Source organism: Onychomys torridus, chromosome 8 (genome assembly GCF_903995425.1).
Source record: "Onychomys torridus chromosome 8, mOncTor1.1, whole genome shotgun sequence".
Classification (NCBI taxonomy): Eukaryota; Metazoa; Chordata; class Mammalia; order Rodentia; family Cricetidae; genus Onychomys; species Onychomys torridus.
In genome coordinates this window covers 46,187,717-46,204,770 of record NC_050450.1, presented here as the reverse complement: position 1 = coordinate 46,204,770, position 17,054 = coordinate 46,187,717, and the positions used below count along the sequence as shown (strand labels likewise).

The 17,054-nt window shown below is 45.9% G+C and overlaps 1 protein-coding gene across 4 annotated transcripts in view; it reads left to right on the top strand.

The window, feature by feature from the left end:
• Positions 1-17,054, top strand: part of Gemin5 (gem nuclear organelle associated protein 5) — a 48,960-nt gene that overhangs the window by 16,750 nt on the left and 15,156 nt on the right. For all 4 annotated transcript variants that reach the window (XM_036196280.1, XM_036196278.1, XM_036196277.1 and 1 more), the window contains exons 10-20: positions 244-326; positions 1,163-1,299; positions 3,182-3,255; positions 3,704-3,885; positions 6,236-6,375; positions 7,244-7,415; positions 10,928-11,149; positions 13,078-13,191; positions 13,524-13,646; positions 14,845-14,940; positions 15,821-15,958. In XM_036196280.1, the coding sequence (XP_036052173.1) occupies positions 244-326; positions 1,163-1,299; positions 3,182-3,255; positions 3,704-3,885; positions 6,236-6,375; positions 7,244-7,415; positions 10,928-11,149; positions 13,078-13,191; positions 13,524-13,646; positions 14,845-14,940; positions 15,821-15,958 (1,481 nt within the window). The remainder of the gene's footprint in view (positions 1-243; positions 327-1,162; positions 1,300-3,181; positions 3,256-3,703; positions 3,886-6,235; positions 6,376-7,243; positions 7,416-10,927; positions 11,150-13,077; positions 13,192-13,523; positions 13,647-14,844; positions 14,941-15,820; positions 15,959-17,054) is intronic.

Below are 17,054 nucleotides of genomic sequence, written 5' to 3'. Positions count from 1 at the left end.
TCAGGATGGTTTATTTTGTTGCTTTGAGCCAAAGGAATTTATACTGTGGGTATTGTAAGTGTGTCTGACATTGTTACATAGCAAGTTAAGTGTTTGCTTTTTAACAACCAACGATTTGAGGCAAAGTTAAATTGTTTTTCTCTAATACCAATAACTACATGTACAGGAAGCACCTTTCAGAGAAAGATGGTCTGTTTCTAATAGGCCTCTTTATTCAAGTCATCCTGTTTTCCCCATCCACAGACCTCCACAGATTTCAAGCACTTATCATAAGAAGACTGTGTACAGGTTGGCTTGGGGGCCACCAGTGCCCCCAATGTCACTTGGTAAGTGTCTGAGTCATTCTTAACACACATGAGTATATTCTTCCCCTTTAATTCTAATTAGAGTCTGAAAGCTGGTGTATGTCTGTTTGTGTGCATGTGTGCATCATGCCTCTAGGAGTCTATGTGAGAGCAGCAGAGGTTGGTGATCATGATGAATAAAGGAAAACCTTGACTCTTGCCTCCCCCAGCTCTGAAATATTGTTCATTTTTCACTGCACAGAGTAACCGCAGGCTGGGTGCTGGCCTGGGGTTGCTAAGGTCTGTGTCTCCTGTAGCCCTGCACCTGGCTGCTGCTACTTTCTCTAAAGTAATATGTCTTTCTTAATATCTTTTAAAATGAGTCACAAGTTTTCCACACCTGTTGTGGGTGGATTCCCTAGCACTAGCCTTGTGTACAGAGTAGAGAGTTGTGTGACCAACAGGAGGCTAGCTTTACAGCAAGGGCTGTGCCCTGGGACCCCTTCTTGGTCAGGGGAAGTCCTGAACTCTGTTTGCACAAACAGTAAGATTCTCGTATCTGGAGGGAAAACCACATTGTCCGAAGTTTTTATTGGAGACCTTAACATTTTCTCTGATCACATCTTCAGTGTCACTGCTCTTGAATGTCAGAAGAGCCTTGGCAGTGAACACGGTATCTCAGAAGTTAACAATACCTTTTTCTGCCCACCGTTTCCAGGTTGGTAGGAGGGTGGCTTTATCCCAACATGTTAGATCATTTCCCACCTTTGGGTGGGACATGAAGACGCATGTTAACGGTATGGTGTGTGTGCCAGTGATGTTGCTAGGGAAGCAGCTACCCTGGTGAAGTGAGACATTCAAGAGTTTTTCTTTCCCAGGAGGGGAAGGAGATAGGCCTTCCCTGACCCTGTACAGCTGTGGAGGGGAAGGCATTGTGCTGCAGCATAACCCCTGGAAGCTCAGTGGAGAGGCCTTCGACATCAACAAGCTTGTGAGGGACACCAACTCCATCAGAGTAAGTAACAGTTGGCTGGAGTCCACTCTGCTGCCTTTGGCTTTTCTTCTTACTCTGGCCATCTGAAAGCTGCCGTCATGCTTAGCCAGACTTCTCAGACAGTTGATAAAGCTATTGGTGAATTTGTGGCTTGCCTGTTACACCTTGGAGATAGTTCTCATTGAGTAAAGCAAAGGACTGTGTGGAGGATGAGGGAACTTAGTTGCAGTGGTAATGATAAAAAATATTCATATCCTCACTGTAAAGCATCCCTTTTTGTTTGGGGTTTTTTGTTTTGAGACAGGATGAACCTGTCCTGACTGGCCCCAAACTCCGTATGTAGACCAAGCTGTCCTCAGAGCCACCTGCCTTTGCTTCCCAAGTGCTGGGAGTAAAGGTGTGCATCCTTTTGAAGCTAACCCTGTTGATAATGACTTCATGTGGTTGTGCTCAGGCCTCATTTGGTCTTCTCTTTTGATATGATGACTTCCTGTTAGTCCAGGCTAACTTCAAGTTCCTGACCTTCCTCTCTCAGCCTCCCAAGTGCTGGATTATAAGAATGTGCACACAGTCACACATGTACAATAATACAAAAAGTCTCTCGGGTCCTTTGCCTGGATCTCACATTTAATCACATTTGCTTTAACTTTGTGTCACTGTATTTGTATGACTCAACTATTTTTCTTTCTTTCTTTTTTGAGACAGGATCAAACATAACCCAGGCTGGCCTCAAGCTTGGTTCCTGCCTCCACCTCCCAGGTGCTAGGATACAGGTGCGCACCACAATGCCTGGCTTCTACAATTGTCCTTAAGTCAAATCATAAATGTTGAGGTTTCTTTACCCTTGCAAATAAGCAGTTTTAATTGTTGCTTCTATTTTTGTATGCTTACCACAAGGGAACATAATCATAAATCATATTTGATTGTATTCTTTCATTTTCTTCAATGTTGTTTGTATGTTAACATCCAGTAATGAACAAAATTCCTGCCCTGACAGATTTTAGTTGAGTGACAGCTGAGTTTCTGTACTAAGAGTTCAGAGGATTCTGCATAGGAAATAGAAATTTGAAATCCCTTCACATAGATGACTTTGAAAAAGTTGTGGGCATGTATGGAGTAGACATAAACAAGTAAGAAAAATAGGGTCATGGGGCCAATGAAATGGCTCAACAGGTTGCCACCAAACCTGACTACCTGAGTTTTGTGCAGAAACCTACATAAAAGTGGAAGAAGAGACTCTAATCCCAAAGTTATCTTCAGACTTCTACATACACACCCCTGTGCTCGTGAACGACACACACACACACACACACACACACACAAAATATTTTTAAGAAAAAGAAGCAAGCGCACAAGCTCCTGTCAGGCCCAAGAGGAACAGCCGATCTGATTTTGAGCAGTAGACTTGTGGGAAATGCTGGGGAGTGTGCCTTTTGCTGAGGGACTGTCAGGGTAGAAGGAGTCCTTTCGGGTAGCCTTATTCTGTAAGGGCGAAGGCTGCAGACAGTACTTACTGGCCTCTGTTCCATTAAGAAACTGTAGTCATAGGGCTGGAGAGATGGCTCAGAGGTTAAGAGCACTGAATGCTCTTCCAGAGGTCCTGAGTTCAATTCCCAGCACCTACATGGTGGTTCACAACCATCTGCAATGAGATCTGGCACCCTCTTCTGTATACATAATAAATAAATCTTTAAAAAAAAAAAAAGAAAGAAAGAAACTGTAGTCAGAGTACTTGTTCTCAGTAGCTCTTTGGCCGAATGTGGTGTTAGTCTAGAAAACTGCCCTTCAGAATTAGAACATTTTAACCCCAGGGATTTTTTTCCTCTCATGATGTCATCGATTTATAAGGTGAAGAGTGGAAAGAAAATGTTTATACCCATGCCTGGCTTGTTTTGCTTTTTAGTACAAGCTGCCTGTGCACACAGAGATCAGCTGGAAAGGAGATGGCAAAGTCATGGCTCTTGGCAATGAAGATGGGTGAGTGTGTCCTTTACAAAAAGTTCTGTTACTGTAGCGTTCCCTGGCTGGCCAAGGCTTTCTGCAGTGTCCAGGGGCAGTCCCATTGTGTTCTGTCTGTGTTAGGATCCACTGTGGATAGCTTCAGCTGATCTGGACTCCACACCTTTGTGAAGACAGAATTATTTGAATCTTTACAGCTCACTGACAGTGTCTGACTACACTGTGCTGGCTGTTGGGGTTTGACTGTGTTTTGTCCACTGTTCACTAGTCACAGCCCTTTTTCTTCAGACATTAGTTCATGATTCTCACCCCACCTTCACCCTCAGCTAGTTCCTGGTGCTGTGAGAGACCTCTGCCAGGGACAGTGTGCCGTGCTTTCTGTCTCTCCTTCCCTGGACTGAGGGAAGAGCAGGGCGGCTTGTGACTTGATTAGCCAGCATTCTCATCCTGCTGCGTCTTGTTCCAGGTCAATAGAAATATTCCAGGTTCCCAACTTGAAACTGCTCTGCACCATCCAGCAGCACCACAAGCTGGTGAACGCCATAGTCTGGCACCATGAGCACGGCAGCCGTCCAGAGCTGAGCTGCCTTATAGCTTCTGGCTCCAACAACGCAGCCATCTACGTGCACAACCTGAGAACTGTCCTAGGTAACACTGACTTCTGGGCCGGGGTGAGACAGGCTTTGAGATGAACCTGCCCTCCTGCCTGGGCCTGCTGAGCGCTGGGCTGCAGCCTTGTTTTCCTTGTCTAACTGTAATCTGGATTCTGTGCCTGGGGGAGATCCTAGTGAAGGTGAAATTATAGACGTCACAAATAGATGTTTTTGTTTTTGTTTTTGTTTTTCAAGGCAGGGTTAGGGTTTTTCTGTGTAGTTTTGGTGCCTGTCCTGGATCTCACTCTGTAGCCCAGGCTGGCCTCGAACTCACAGAGATCCGCCTGGCTCTGCCTCCCGAGTGCTGGGATTAAAGATGCGTCACCACCGCCCGGCTTAGATTTTTTTTTTTTTAAAGAGTGGATTTCTTCAGATAAAAGAATTGATAGTGATAGAAACGCAGAATAGTTGTTTGGTCACTGTTCCTGCAGTTTGGTTTTATCTGGTATTTTCTCATGAGTAGCTTCAGATCTGTTCCTACCTACTGTCACTACTGTGTGAGTGTAGGCATGTCCAGAAGGAGGCGCTCTCGTGTTGGCCTATAACCTCCTGTGGTAGCCTCCGTGTCAGGGCCTGTTAGTGAGCTACATTCTTTTTGTTGTTGTTGTTTGAAGTCTTTTGTTTTGAGTTTATATCATTTGCTCCTGTTTTCTCCTTCCAAACCCTTCCGTGTACCCCCTCACTCTTTCAGATTCATGGCCTTGTTTTTCTTTGTTGTTACATATACATTCCTAAGTACATAATTGCATTCTTCGTAATCCCTTTAATGTTAGTTATGTGCTTGTGTTTTTAGGGCTGACGATTTAGTGTTAGCTAACCAGTTGATGCAGTCTTCCCTGGGGAAGACTGTTCTCCCTTTTCAGTAGTTCTTAGCTGCTTGTAGTTGTTGAGTGTTGAGGCCTCATAAGCTTTCTCCCTTCTCCATTAGCTATTGGTGTCGTATTTGTTCAGTCATGTTTAGGTAGCCATATTGATGAGACTTTATGGTCTCATCATATAATCTAGTAAGCTACAGTTTTTTTCTCCCACCACCTCCCACAAAGTGTTTATTTATTTACTTATTTAGTTATTTATTTAACTTTATTTTATGTGCATGAAGGAATCAGATCCCCTGGAACTGGAGTTACAGACAGCTATGAACTGCCATGTGGGTGCTGGGAATTGAACCTGGGTCCTCTGGAAGAGCAGTCAGTGCTCTTATCCACTAAGCAATCTCTCCAGGCCCCGCGCCCCTTTTGTTTTATTTTGTTTTTCAAAACAGAGTTTCTCTGTGTAACAGCTCTGGCATCCTGGAACTCACTTTGTAGACCAGGCTGGCCTCGAACTCACAGAGATCTGCTTGCCTCTGCCTCCCGAGTTCTGGGACTGAAGGCATGCGCCACCACTGCCTAGGTGTAAGCTACATTTCTTTGTTTGGTTTTTTTGTTTGTTTGGTTGGTTTTTATTTTGTTTTGAGATAGGGTTTCTCTGTATAGCCTTGGCTGTCTTGGAACTCACTCTGTAGACTAGGCTGGCCTTGACCTCTAAACTACATTCTTTTTTTTTTTTTTTTTTTAATAAGATCTTTATTGACAGATAATTCACGTAGTATACAATTTTCCTGTTTGCACAATTTGATAGACTTAAGTCCAGCCTCCTCATAGGCCCATGACACCATCACCACTTCCTGTTTTAGAACATCCCTGTCTTCAATTTCTTTCTTTCTTTCCTTTTTTTTTTTCTTTTGAATGCCGAATGCCATTTATTGAAGGAGGAGGTCTTAAATACAGGCTTACAGCATAATGGGAGAACCCCGGAAGGCAGAAGTTGGCAATGTTTTACAATCTTGCATCTAAACTGTTAACGCCCAATATGCAGGATACACAGACAAGGAACTTCCCTTAAGCATGCAGGAGGGTGGAAACCAGCAGGGAATTAGCATAGGGAGGATATCAAGGTCAAGGTCAGCAAGCAAGGCTAGTTACTCAAAATGGGGCCAGGGCCCTACAGGTCCCCCCCTTTTACTAAAAAATGAGCTTCTGACTTAGGTTTCGTGGTACATCAGCAGGTCACCTTACCGTCATGGAGACACCTGTCCACATTTTTTTTTTTTTTAAGATTTGTTTATTATATATACAGTATTATGCCTGTTACAGATGTTTGTGAGCCACCATGTGGTTGCAGAGACTTCAACTCAGGACCTCTGGAAGAGCAGCCAGTGCTCTTAACCTCTGAGCCATTCTCCAGCCCCTAAACTACATTCTTAATCACTGAGATCTCACAGAGCCTTCCTTGCCTCTTGGGATGTCCTGTCATCTGTGCATTTTTTCTGTGGCTATTTGTGACTTCTTCCCCTTGCCTTTTAGAGAGCAATCCTGAGTCTCCAGTGACCATCACAGAGCCCTTCCGGACCCTCTCCGGGCACACAGCCAAGGTTACCAGTCTGGCGTGGAGCCCTCATCATGATGGAAGGCTGGTGTCCGCTTGCTATGATGGTACAGCTCAGGTACTGTGTGTCCTTGGGCCTGAGGTCTTGACTTATTTTGTGGGGAAAGCTTCTAGACAGGGTTTCTCTGGAACAGCGGTAGCTGTCCTGGAACAGCGGTAGCTGTCCTGGAACAGCGGTAGCTGTCCTGGAACAGCTTACGGTAACCTGAACTTTCTCTGCTTCCCTGTTTGGGGTTGTTTCATTCATCCCTCTTCTGTTATCTACAGAAGGGCTGGCTGAGCTAGAAGACACTAGTTCCCTATAGCCCTTAGCAGGTCACTTGTGACTTATTGTCCGCGTGGGGAATTCTGATTACTCTAAGTGTAGTGGACCCAAGTGGCCCCCAAAATCTCTTTCTACCAAATGAACACAAAGATTTTAGCTAATTGTAGGCATTGTTTTTGTTGTTGTTTGGGCTTTTGCTGCAGGGTCTTGCTATGCAAGGCAGGCTGTCCTCAAACTCTTTGTATTTTGGTTTAGTTTGTTTTTTAAATTAGTGTGTGTGTGTGTGTGTGTGTGTGTGTGTGTGTGTGTGTGTGTGTGTGTTTTTCCCCATCCATCCATCCAGGAAAACTTATAAGAGTTGGTGCTCTCCTCCCATCCTGTAGGTCCTGGGGATTGAACTCAGGTCATCAGACTTGGCAGCAAGTGCCTTTTGTGCTGAGCCATCTCACCATCCTGTCCTCAAAGCTTTAGTCCTCTTGCTTCACGCTTCCATGCTGGAACTGTAGGTGTGGGCCACGTGAGATAGTGTTGTCACATGACTGCCTTAGATAAATACAAATCATGTGAAAGTCAAAAGCCTGTTGTGAGTTTATTTTTAATTGAGCAACTAATGCTCCAGAACAATATATCAATTGTTCTGTCATACTACTGTTGGTTCTAGGTGTGGGACGCCCTCCGGGAAGAGCCTTTGTTCAATTTCCGAGGACATCGAGGCCGGCTGTTATGTGTGGCGTGGTCACCAGTGGACCCAGAATGCATCTACTCGGGTGCAGATGACTTCTGTGTATACAGATGGCTGACCTCCATGCAGGACCATTCCCGGCCTCCTCAAGGTTGGTCAGGTTGAGGTTATGGAACCCACACTGTTTTTTCTGAATCCCTTTCTCTCTGCCTTAGTAATTGTTGCTCTGACTCCACTCAGCATCACCCAACACTTCCAAATTGTAGCAAACATGGCTGTGCTTTTATCAGGGCTATTAGACCTCATGACTCACTAGGAGGACATTGGGAATGAAGGCACCTATAACATCTTAGGCCAGAAAGAAAGGTGTGCTCAACACAAGGGGGCTGTTGACAGGAGGGTCAGCAAGATGTCTAAGAGTGGGGGATTAGTCAGGATTCTCTAAAGGAACAGAGCTGACAGAATGAAGCGCGCGCGGGCACACGCGCGCACGCGCACACACGCACACAGAGGCACGCACACACACGCACGCGCACACACACACACACACACACACACACACACACACACACACGACTTACTAGAGTGGCTTACAAGCTGTGGTCTGAGTAGTCCAACAACGGTTGTCTCCAGATGGAAAGGCCAAAAATCCAGTAGTTATTCAGTCCACAAGACTGGATGTCTCAGCAGTTCCAAATCTGGTGCTGGAGTCTGGAAAGATTTCTGGAGAATTGCTGGTCTGTGGTCTGTGTTGGAATCCTGAAGAAGTAGGTTCTAATGCTGACAAGAGTGAGGGCAGGCAGGCAAAAGGCAAAGGCCTGCTTTTTCCATGTCCTTTTATATACGGTGCCACTAGAAGGTATGGCCTGGATTTTAATGGATCTTCTGACCTCAGATCCAGTCAAGAAAATCCCTTAAAAAGCCCAAAGGAGGTGCAAGCCTTTAATCCCAACACTCAGAAGGCAGAGCCAGGTGGATCCCTGTGAGTTCGAGGCCAGCCTGGTCTACAAAACAAGATCCAGGGCAGGCACCAAAACTACACAGAGAAACTCTGTTTCGAAGAAAAAAAGATTTGTTGTCACGGGTAAAGGGACTTGCCAACAAGTGTGGTCTGGATAGTACTGGGTCAACCTGAGGTCAGTATCTGGAACCCACATACAGGTGGGAAGGGGGAACTGACTCAGCGTTGTCCTTTGACTTTCATAGGTATGTGTGGTGGTCAGGAGTTCTCAAACTCACAGTAATTAATATGTGCACCAGGCAGTGGTGGCTTATGTCTTTACGTTCTGCCGAGTGAGATACAGGACAGGTACCAAAACTACACAGAGAAACCTTGTCTTGGAAAAAAAAAAATAATAATAATAATGTGCATACACACTAATTAGTAATATGTATATAGAGTGAACAACAGACTAATGTATGGATACCACCAAAGTCCAAGTTGGTGAACCAATGAGTTACTAACAAGAATATGGGTGAGGGGTTACTAACAGGAGCAGAAATTCTTCAAAGATAGCTGCATCACCAAGGCCCACCCCAGCATGGGTGACAGCTCACAGAAGCTGGAACCTGGAAAACACTGCACGGCCTGCAGGCAGCTCAACAGGTTGAAGGGTGTCTTTCCCAGGTGGCTCTTCTGAACATCTTTCAGGCAGCTGGGCTGATTCCAGAGTCTTGGCAGTACAGCTTCTCCTGCTCTGAGGGGGACTCTCAGCTTTATTGTTTACTCTGGCAGGGAGGAACCTAGTGAATCCTGCCAGTTTCAGGGACTTCCTGAAGCTCTTTTGAGTTCTTTCCCTTCCTGTTTAAAGAGCTTCCCTGCAGAATGGACTGTATCAATCGGGAAACTGCTATATAACATTGTGTATAAAGTGCTTGCTGGTAAGCCTGACAGCCTGAATTTGATCCCTAAGATTCACGTAGTGGAAGGAGAAAACCAACTCTTACAAGCTATCCTCTAATCTTTCCTCCTTCCCCTCTTTCTTCCTTCCTTCCTTCCTTCCTTCCTCCCTTCCTCCTTCCTTCCTCTCTCTCTCTCTCTTTCTTTCTTTAAGATTTATTTATTATGTATGCAGTATTTTGCCTGCATTATGTCTGCACACCAGAAGAGGGCACAAGATCTCATTACAGATGGTTATGAGCCACCATGTGGGTGCTGGGAATTGAACCCAGGTCCTCTGGAAGAGCAACCAGTGCTCTTAACCTCTGAGCCATCTCTCCAGCCCCCTATCTATCTTTCTATGTATCTATCTATCTGTCTCTCCCTCTGACACACATTCATATAAATAATTTCTATCATTTACATGTGAATTTCATAAATTTATTAAAATAAATGTAAATTTTATAAATTTTATTTATTTATTTATTTTTGAAACAGGGTTTCTCTGTGTAGCTTTGTGCCTTTCCTGGATCTCGCTCTGTAGACCATGCTGGCCTTGTATTTACAGAGATCTACCTGTCTCTGCCTCCCTAGTGCTGGGATTAAAGGCGTGCGCCATCACCACCCGGCTTAAATATTTTTTATTTAAACAAAATAAACAAGGGAATTGTATTTGCAGCTACCAAAGATTAACTGGTACCTGGCATGATGTCTCCCTACCATAAACAATTAGAAACAGGAGATAAAGAAATATACCCCCAACTATGACATTTCCCATCCTCCTACCATATTGTAAAAGAATGTTCAAATTAGCTTTGTCTGTGGTCAGAAACTGGACACAGCTCAAATGCTAATGGACCTGTGAGTGTATCCTTACAGAGGAAATGTTCATAGGCATAGGAAGGAAGTTGTGGGCTGCCCATGTATACAGAACTGTTTCAGTCCCCAGAACAGAAACAGCAGCTACTATGAATGCAGCAAAATGGATACATTTCTGACAGGTCACACTGAGCAGATGCAGCCAGGTCCAGGGGACTGCACAGGGAATGTACTGTTTCTATGAAACCCTAGAGCAGCCAAAACTCAAACTTGGAGCCACACAGCCAGGGCATCTACGCGGTGGGGGTCTCAGGTCAAGAAGAAGTTCACATCTGGTCTGTGCTGCGAGTGCTGGGTTCCAGTACTGTGACTGTCAGAATCAGCTGAAATGCGAAAACAATAAAAATGACTGAAAGCAAATGTACAAGCTCTAAGTAAGGAAGAGGGCAGTGCTAGATGCCACAGACCAGTAAGTGCCAGGTGCATGGCACGTGTGCTCTTCAGGTCCAGTCACGTGGACTCTCCTGAGAACCATGTGTGTCCGGCAGTGCATGCCAGCCAGGGAACTCACAAGTGCCCACTTGGAGTCTGGTGCTGGAACTCGGGAGTCCAAAAGTGTGGTGGTAATGGGCAGCAGACACTGCCAGGACACCCTCTGATCACATAATTAGAATAACCAAAAGGACAGATAAAAAGCATGTACTGTCCATCTCTCAGGTACCCCAGAGCAGCAGTGTCTCTGAGACCAGTTACATCCCTTAGTAAGTGTGGGCAGACATGAGTGGGTTAATGAAATTCCAGGGCTTGGCTGCTGATGGAGGGGTAGCTGTGAAGTCGTGGAGAAGGCAGAAGGGTGTGTAAAGACTGTCAGAAGAGTGCGTGTGATTTGGGAGGATTTCACCAGGGCGCTTCTGACCCACAGTGTGTATTGTAGTCTGTTGTTGTTTTTCTTGTGGTCTTTGTAGGGAAAAAGTGTATTGAACTAGAGAAAAAGCGGCTCTCTCAACCGAAGCCAAAGCTTAAAAAGAAGAAAAAGCCCACCTTGCGACTGCCTGCAAAGCAAGATTCCCCCGTTGGCAATGAAGAGGAGAGTACGAGGGGGAATGCGGGACCTGTTGAGAACGGTGTGTCGGACCAGGATGCTGAAGAGGAAGCCCAGGAGCCAGAGCTGCCACCGTCCCCAGTGGGTAGGTGCTTCGAAACCCCTCCTCTGGTGTCTTGAAGTAGCAGGTCCTTCCTCAGTGTGTAGTTTCTGTGTCAATGGAGACTCTGCAAACCGCGTTACCATTGTTGAAAGGGGTTTGGTTGGTTTGATTTTTAACATCTTTGTTTCACCTGTATGGAGTGTTTTGCCTACAACTATGTACCACAAAGAGTACAGTGCCCATGTAGGCCAGAAGAGAGCACTGGGTCCCCTAAAACTGGAATTAGGCACAGTTGTGAGCTCTGAGCCCAGGTCCTTTACAAGAACAGCCAGTGCTCTTAACCTTTCAGCCATCTCTCTCTCCATCTTTAGAAGGTCTAAATGCCACTTTGAAGTGTTAGAAGAGATGTAGTGTGTGACTGGGGTGGAGTCAGTAATATACAGGAGAGATTCGGCTGTTCAGGGTAAGACCGTGGGGCACAGTGAGAGGACAGTGTGTGAGCAGAGGCAGGCGTGGAGAGGAGGGCACGTCTGGGAAGGAAAGCACGTCCCTTGAACAGCTGGCCTTAAATGTCCTACTTATATGGGAACAAGCAAGTCCCCGCCCAGCCTGGCATCTTAACCACTATTGTGTCGCTCTGAAGGGACACCGAGACCAGAGCAAGTCTCACTAAAAACAGAACATTTAATTGGGAGCTTGCTTCTGGGTTCAGAGACTTTTAGCCTGTTGTCATCACGGCTCTGGAGCAATAGCTGAGAGCTGCAGCCTTTCCACAGGCTGAGGGAAAGGGAGACTGGGCCTGGCCTGGGCTTTTGGAATCTCAAGCCCCCCAGTGACACACTTCCTCCAACAAGGCCACACTCATGAGCCTACGGGGCCATTCTTATTCAAACCACCACAGAGGGCCAGTTCTTTCCCTCAGTTCTGCTAGAGCATATCTCAGATTCTCATGGAATGCATGTGCCACTAGCTCTCATAATTTTCTGCATGTTTGAAGAGAATTGGTTGTTTATAGATCAAAATAGCACTTTTATTCTCTTATACCTTAAGTATCTTGTTTTTATACCTCTTAAAATGAATGATTAAATATCCAAACTGATTTATGCTGAACTCCAGGATTTCAATGTAGCAGGACTGAAATAGCCAGAGCAGAAGTACCCTTGACCCTCCTCCATCCTAGTTCGTCTGGAGGACCCATAATTTGGGTAGATAAATTAGTAAAAGCTTACCATGTTTATTCTTTAGGTTTATCAAAATGCTCTTATCTTGGGGGATGATGAGATGGCTGAGTGGGTCAAGTGCTTGCCACACAGTCCTGGGTTCGATTCTGGAACCCATGGAAAGGTGGGAGAAGAGCTCTGACTCCAGAGAATTGTCCTGACCTCCACATGCACAACAGAGCACATGCAGTGATGATAATAATTGTAAATGCCTTTGTATCAATAAGGGCTACACAAAACATCCTTGGCCTCTGTGGGTCAGAAACAGTTTGTGTACCTAGGATTGTGACTGTCCTGTGACCTGTTGCTTTTTGTTAGTGAAGCCTTTTCCTATTTATACAGTTATCTGGCAAGTGACTTGCCATGTGAGCAGTTTCCAAATCAAATGTCTTGGAGTTATGGATGATAAGCTTAGAGACTCCTGAAGCCCAGTCTGTGAAGTGAGTGGGGCCAGAGCACTCATGCAGCTCATCCAGGGCACGGTTGCTAGAATTGCATTGCTGAGCCTGTTGATGCTCTTAAAACAACAGCTAGCTCTACAGTGGTTTTGAAACAGGGTCTCACTCTGTAACCACAGTTGGTTGTCCTGGGACTCACAGTGTAGCCCAGGCTGGCCTCAACCTGTACTGATCCTGCCTCAGTATCCAGAATGCTGAGGTTACAGACCTGAGTTCCCTTGCCTACGTACTGCCTTTCTATATAGTTCTGTCTCAAACCTTGTCTGGTTTTTGGTTTTTTTTCTTGATGTAGTTTCTGGTGAAGCTGTTTCCTGCACTGCCGTTTCCTTAGGTTTTGAAAAGTCAAAAGTCACAGTTAATAGCAAAGCCACCCCACTGAAAAAGGAGCCACCCAAAGAGAAGCCAGGTCAGTACCTTTCATGAGCACATTTTACCAAATATTCCTGAGGCCATCTGTGCCCAAGAGAGCCTTTTGCCCAAGTGTGGAATGATCTGATTAGATTGTTTGAGGTTGTTTGGGTTTTTGTTTTTTCCTTACATACTGCTCAGCACTTGCAGTGTCTTATAGTGGTTGATACCACTTGTGAATGTTAGCAGGAGCATCAGCCAGCGTGGTGTAAAAGCTGCTGAGAGTGGCCTGCTCAGTGCTGCCTCTTGCAGGCCACACCCACACTGCCCACACTTGGGCTCCGTCTCTGATCTGTTTTTCTGAAACCATGTGCTGTTGTTGCATTTCAGAAGCCTTGCTCAAGAAGAGGAAGGCTCGCTCCATGCTTCCCCTGAGCACAAGCTTGGATCATAGATCCAAAGAGGAGCTCCATCGAGACTGTTTGGTACTAGCAACTGCAACACACGCCAAAGGTACCGAGTGCTGTTCCTTGAGCCTGCGCACTAGCAGTTGATAATGGTGCTGTGTGTTAAGTGAATGAGCAAACATTGAGATTATTACCTCCTGCTTTTCTCCCAGCTTCCCTTATCCTTGGCCCCTGCCCCACTGCCATGCCCCTGTCCTGTAGTCACCGCTCCCAGTATCCCATCTGTCACTCTGCTACCCAGCCAGCCTTCTTTGTGCCATATCAGGCAAAGCATCTGCACATCTCAGTGTAAATCTGCTTTCCACTCTTCCCTCCCAGTGTCTTTAGGTTAAAACAAAAAAACTAGAGATGCCCCAGAACATGTGGCAGTTACTTTGATGTAGTTGATAGAGGTTGTATTTTTTAAACGATTTTGTTTTTGTTTGTCACAGCCCAGTATTTTAGTGTTTGAGCAACTTGGTGTTTTTATTATGAATTTGATGTGTTAAAAAGAATCTAAGAGAGTGAATCCCCCTGCCCACTCCACTGGCTACCACTGGTTTCTCCTGTTCTTTTTATAGGTATGGCTTGTTTGGGAATTTTGATATGGCCTAGAGCCTCCTTGGTTAACAACAGTTAACCTTACTGGAAATAGGGATTTTTTACATTCTCAGATGGGGTGGGTACTCTGGATGGAACCCAGGGCCTTGCACGTGCTAGGCAGGTCCTCTACCATTGAGCCGTACATAAACACAATCGACTGTTTTAGTTTTGTTTGTTTTTGTTTTGATTTGGTTTGGTTGGTTGATTGGTTTTTCAAAACAGAGTTTCTCTGTGTAGCCCTGGCTGTTCTGGATCTCACTCTATAGACCAGGCTGGCCTCGAACTCACAGAGATCCTCCTGCCTTTGCCATGAGGATTAAAGGTGTCCAGCTCCATGCCTGCTCCTAGGGACTTCTTAGGCCATTCTGGTTAATTTTGGTTAATTTTTTAACAGTAAATATAAACAACATGTTGAATTTAGAATCCTCTTACAATATTTTTCCCTCAAGCCTTTGTCGGCACAAATTACAAAACAGTGTTGTCTCTTTGAATTTTGCCCAAGCTGAGTTTTAAAGATTCCAAACTGTGTCTGTAACAGGAGGTAGAGTCAGTGAGGACCTGGAGTGTGGGTTTTTCTCTGGAGCAGGTGTTGGGCATGTATCCCGAAACAACTGGAAAGCAAGCAGTAGCTGTCTTTTCCCTGTTGACTTTTCAATTCACAGAGCTAAATGAAGATGTGTCTGCCGACCTGGAGGAACGGTTCCACTTGGGCCTTTTCACAGACAGGGCTACTCTGTACAGGATGATGGAAACAGAAGGTGAGGCCTACTCCGTCATCTACATAACCCTGCTCTCGTCACTCTCTGTGGCTGCCAGCCTATGCATTGCCTGTGCATATGCAGCTTTTTCTGCTTACAAATGTGTTACCATCTTGGCTACTGGCACATGTCCTTTATGTGGTTGTCAGACTCCAACCAGTAGCCACTCACTGGTGGAACGCACTTGAAGGCCTCTGGCGACAGTGGTCAGCTGGGCTCCAGACCCATTTCATATGTGTTGAGTTTGGTCTGTGGTCCATCTACATCCCAGCACTCCAGAGGCCAAAGCAGGAGTGTCACAAAGTCGAGGCCACTGTGTGTCTATCCAGTAAGTTCTAGAGCGGCCTGAGCTATGAGGAGACTTTGTCTTTAAAAACAAAAAAACAAAAAAAAAAGAGCCAGGAGTAGAGGGCTGGCTGAGCAGGTAAAGTGCACTTCTGACCCGAGTTCAGTCCTCAGAACACACATAGCTCACACTGCAGTCCTAACCCAGCTACAAAATGGAAACAGACAAGAGGATGAGCTGGAGCAGGTGTCATAGTACACAAACAGAAACCTTGTCTCTGAAGTAAAGTGAAAAGAAAGATATCAAATTTTAAAATCGGGGCTGGAGAGATGGCTCAGTGATTAAGAGCACTGGCTATTCTTCCAGAGAACCCGGCTTCAATTCCCGGCACCTACATGGCAGCTCACAACTGTCTGTAACTTCAAGATCTGACACCCTCACACAAACATACATGCAGGCAAAATACCAGTGAACATAAAATAAAAATTTTTAATTAAACGAGTCATTTTAGTAGGTGACTACGTATTCTCCTCCACTGTGACTCTTGCTTTATAAAGGTAAAAACAGCTTTCTTACACTGTCTCTCCTGAACAGGAAAAGGTCACTTGGAAAGTGGTCATCCTGAGCTTTTTCACCAGCTCATGCTCTGGAAAGGAGACCTGAAAGGTGTTCTCCAGGCGGCGGCAGAGAGAGGAGAGCTTACCGACAGCCTTGTGGCTGTGGCACCAGTAGGTATGTGCTTCCAGAAAAAGTGTGTGGCCTTCCAGAACGTGCCATTAAAGATGCCCAGCACTGGTGTGGTGCAGAACCAGCAGCTGGGGCACTGGTGTGGTGGTGAGGGCCAGCAGCTGGGGCACTGGTGTGGCGGTGCACAGCCAGCAGCCAGGACGCCGGGCAAAGGACTCACCAGTTCAGGGCACAAAGGAGAAAAGATGACGTGGCAGTACTTGCCTTGGGCTTCAAGTCACTTAGAAGTAGATGGTTTCACAGAAGCTGGTGCTGCAGCAGTGGCAAAGGCTGGGGACACATCACCATTGTGTTTTGTCCAGACAAGAGCTGTAGCCCTGTGCTCTGAAAGGAGCAGAGTCATTCTGCTCACAGTTCTGGAGCTTGGGAGCCAGAGCCAGCATTGCTCAGTGGTGGCAGGGGCAGCACAGAGGTCAGAATGGAGGGAAGACAGGACCTCGTCGGGGAGGCAGACGGAGCCAAGCTTGCTCTTTTTCTAACAGCGCATGGGAATCAGTCTGTCCAGGACCGCTGGCCCCCAGGGCCAGCTCGGCAGTGCCTCTAGCACATAGGCCACTGATGGGCAAAGCACTTCTTGAAGGCCAATTGGACTGTGTGACAGATTTGAAAATGCTTAAAGCCTTTGGCCCAACCGTTCTAATGATAGAAATTAAACTACACTCATGTTTGTGGATGTAATAACAGACTGTAAGGATTTACCCACATGTCTCTAAGTAAGAGACCTGTGAAGTCATGTACACAGAGTGGAAACCCTTACAAATACTCAGAGCCTGAGCAGCCTTGTGCACTCTTAACATGAGCAAGCCCCAGAGTAGAGAAGAATCAAGGTGTCTGTCAATGGAGGCAGCTGACAGGAGCCTGGGCGCACTGGTCTGTGCTGTGCCTTGTGCTGTACTGTGAACAGTACAGTCCAGATGGCTAAAGGTGACCCTAAGAAACCAAATGGCAAGATGTCTGTCTATGCCTTCCTTACGCAGATTTGCAGAAAAGAACATAAGGAAAATCTAGACATCCTAGTCAATTTGCAGAGTTTTCTAAGAAGTACAACGAGAGGTGAAGGACAGCCAGGCAAGGAGAAATC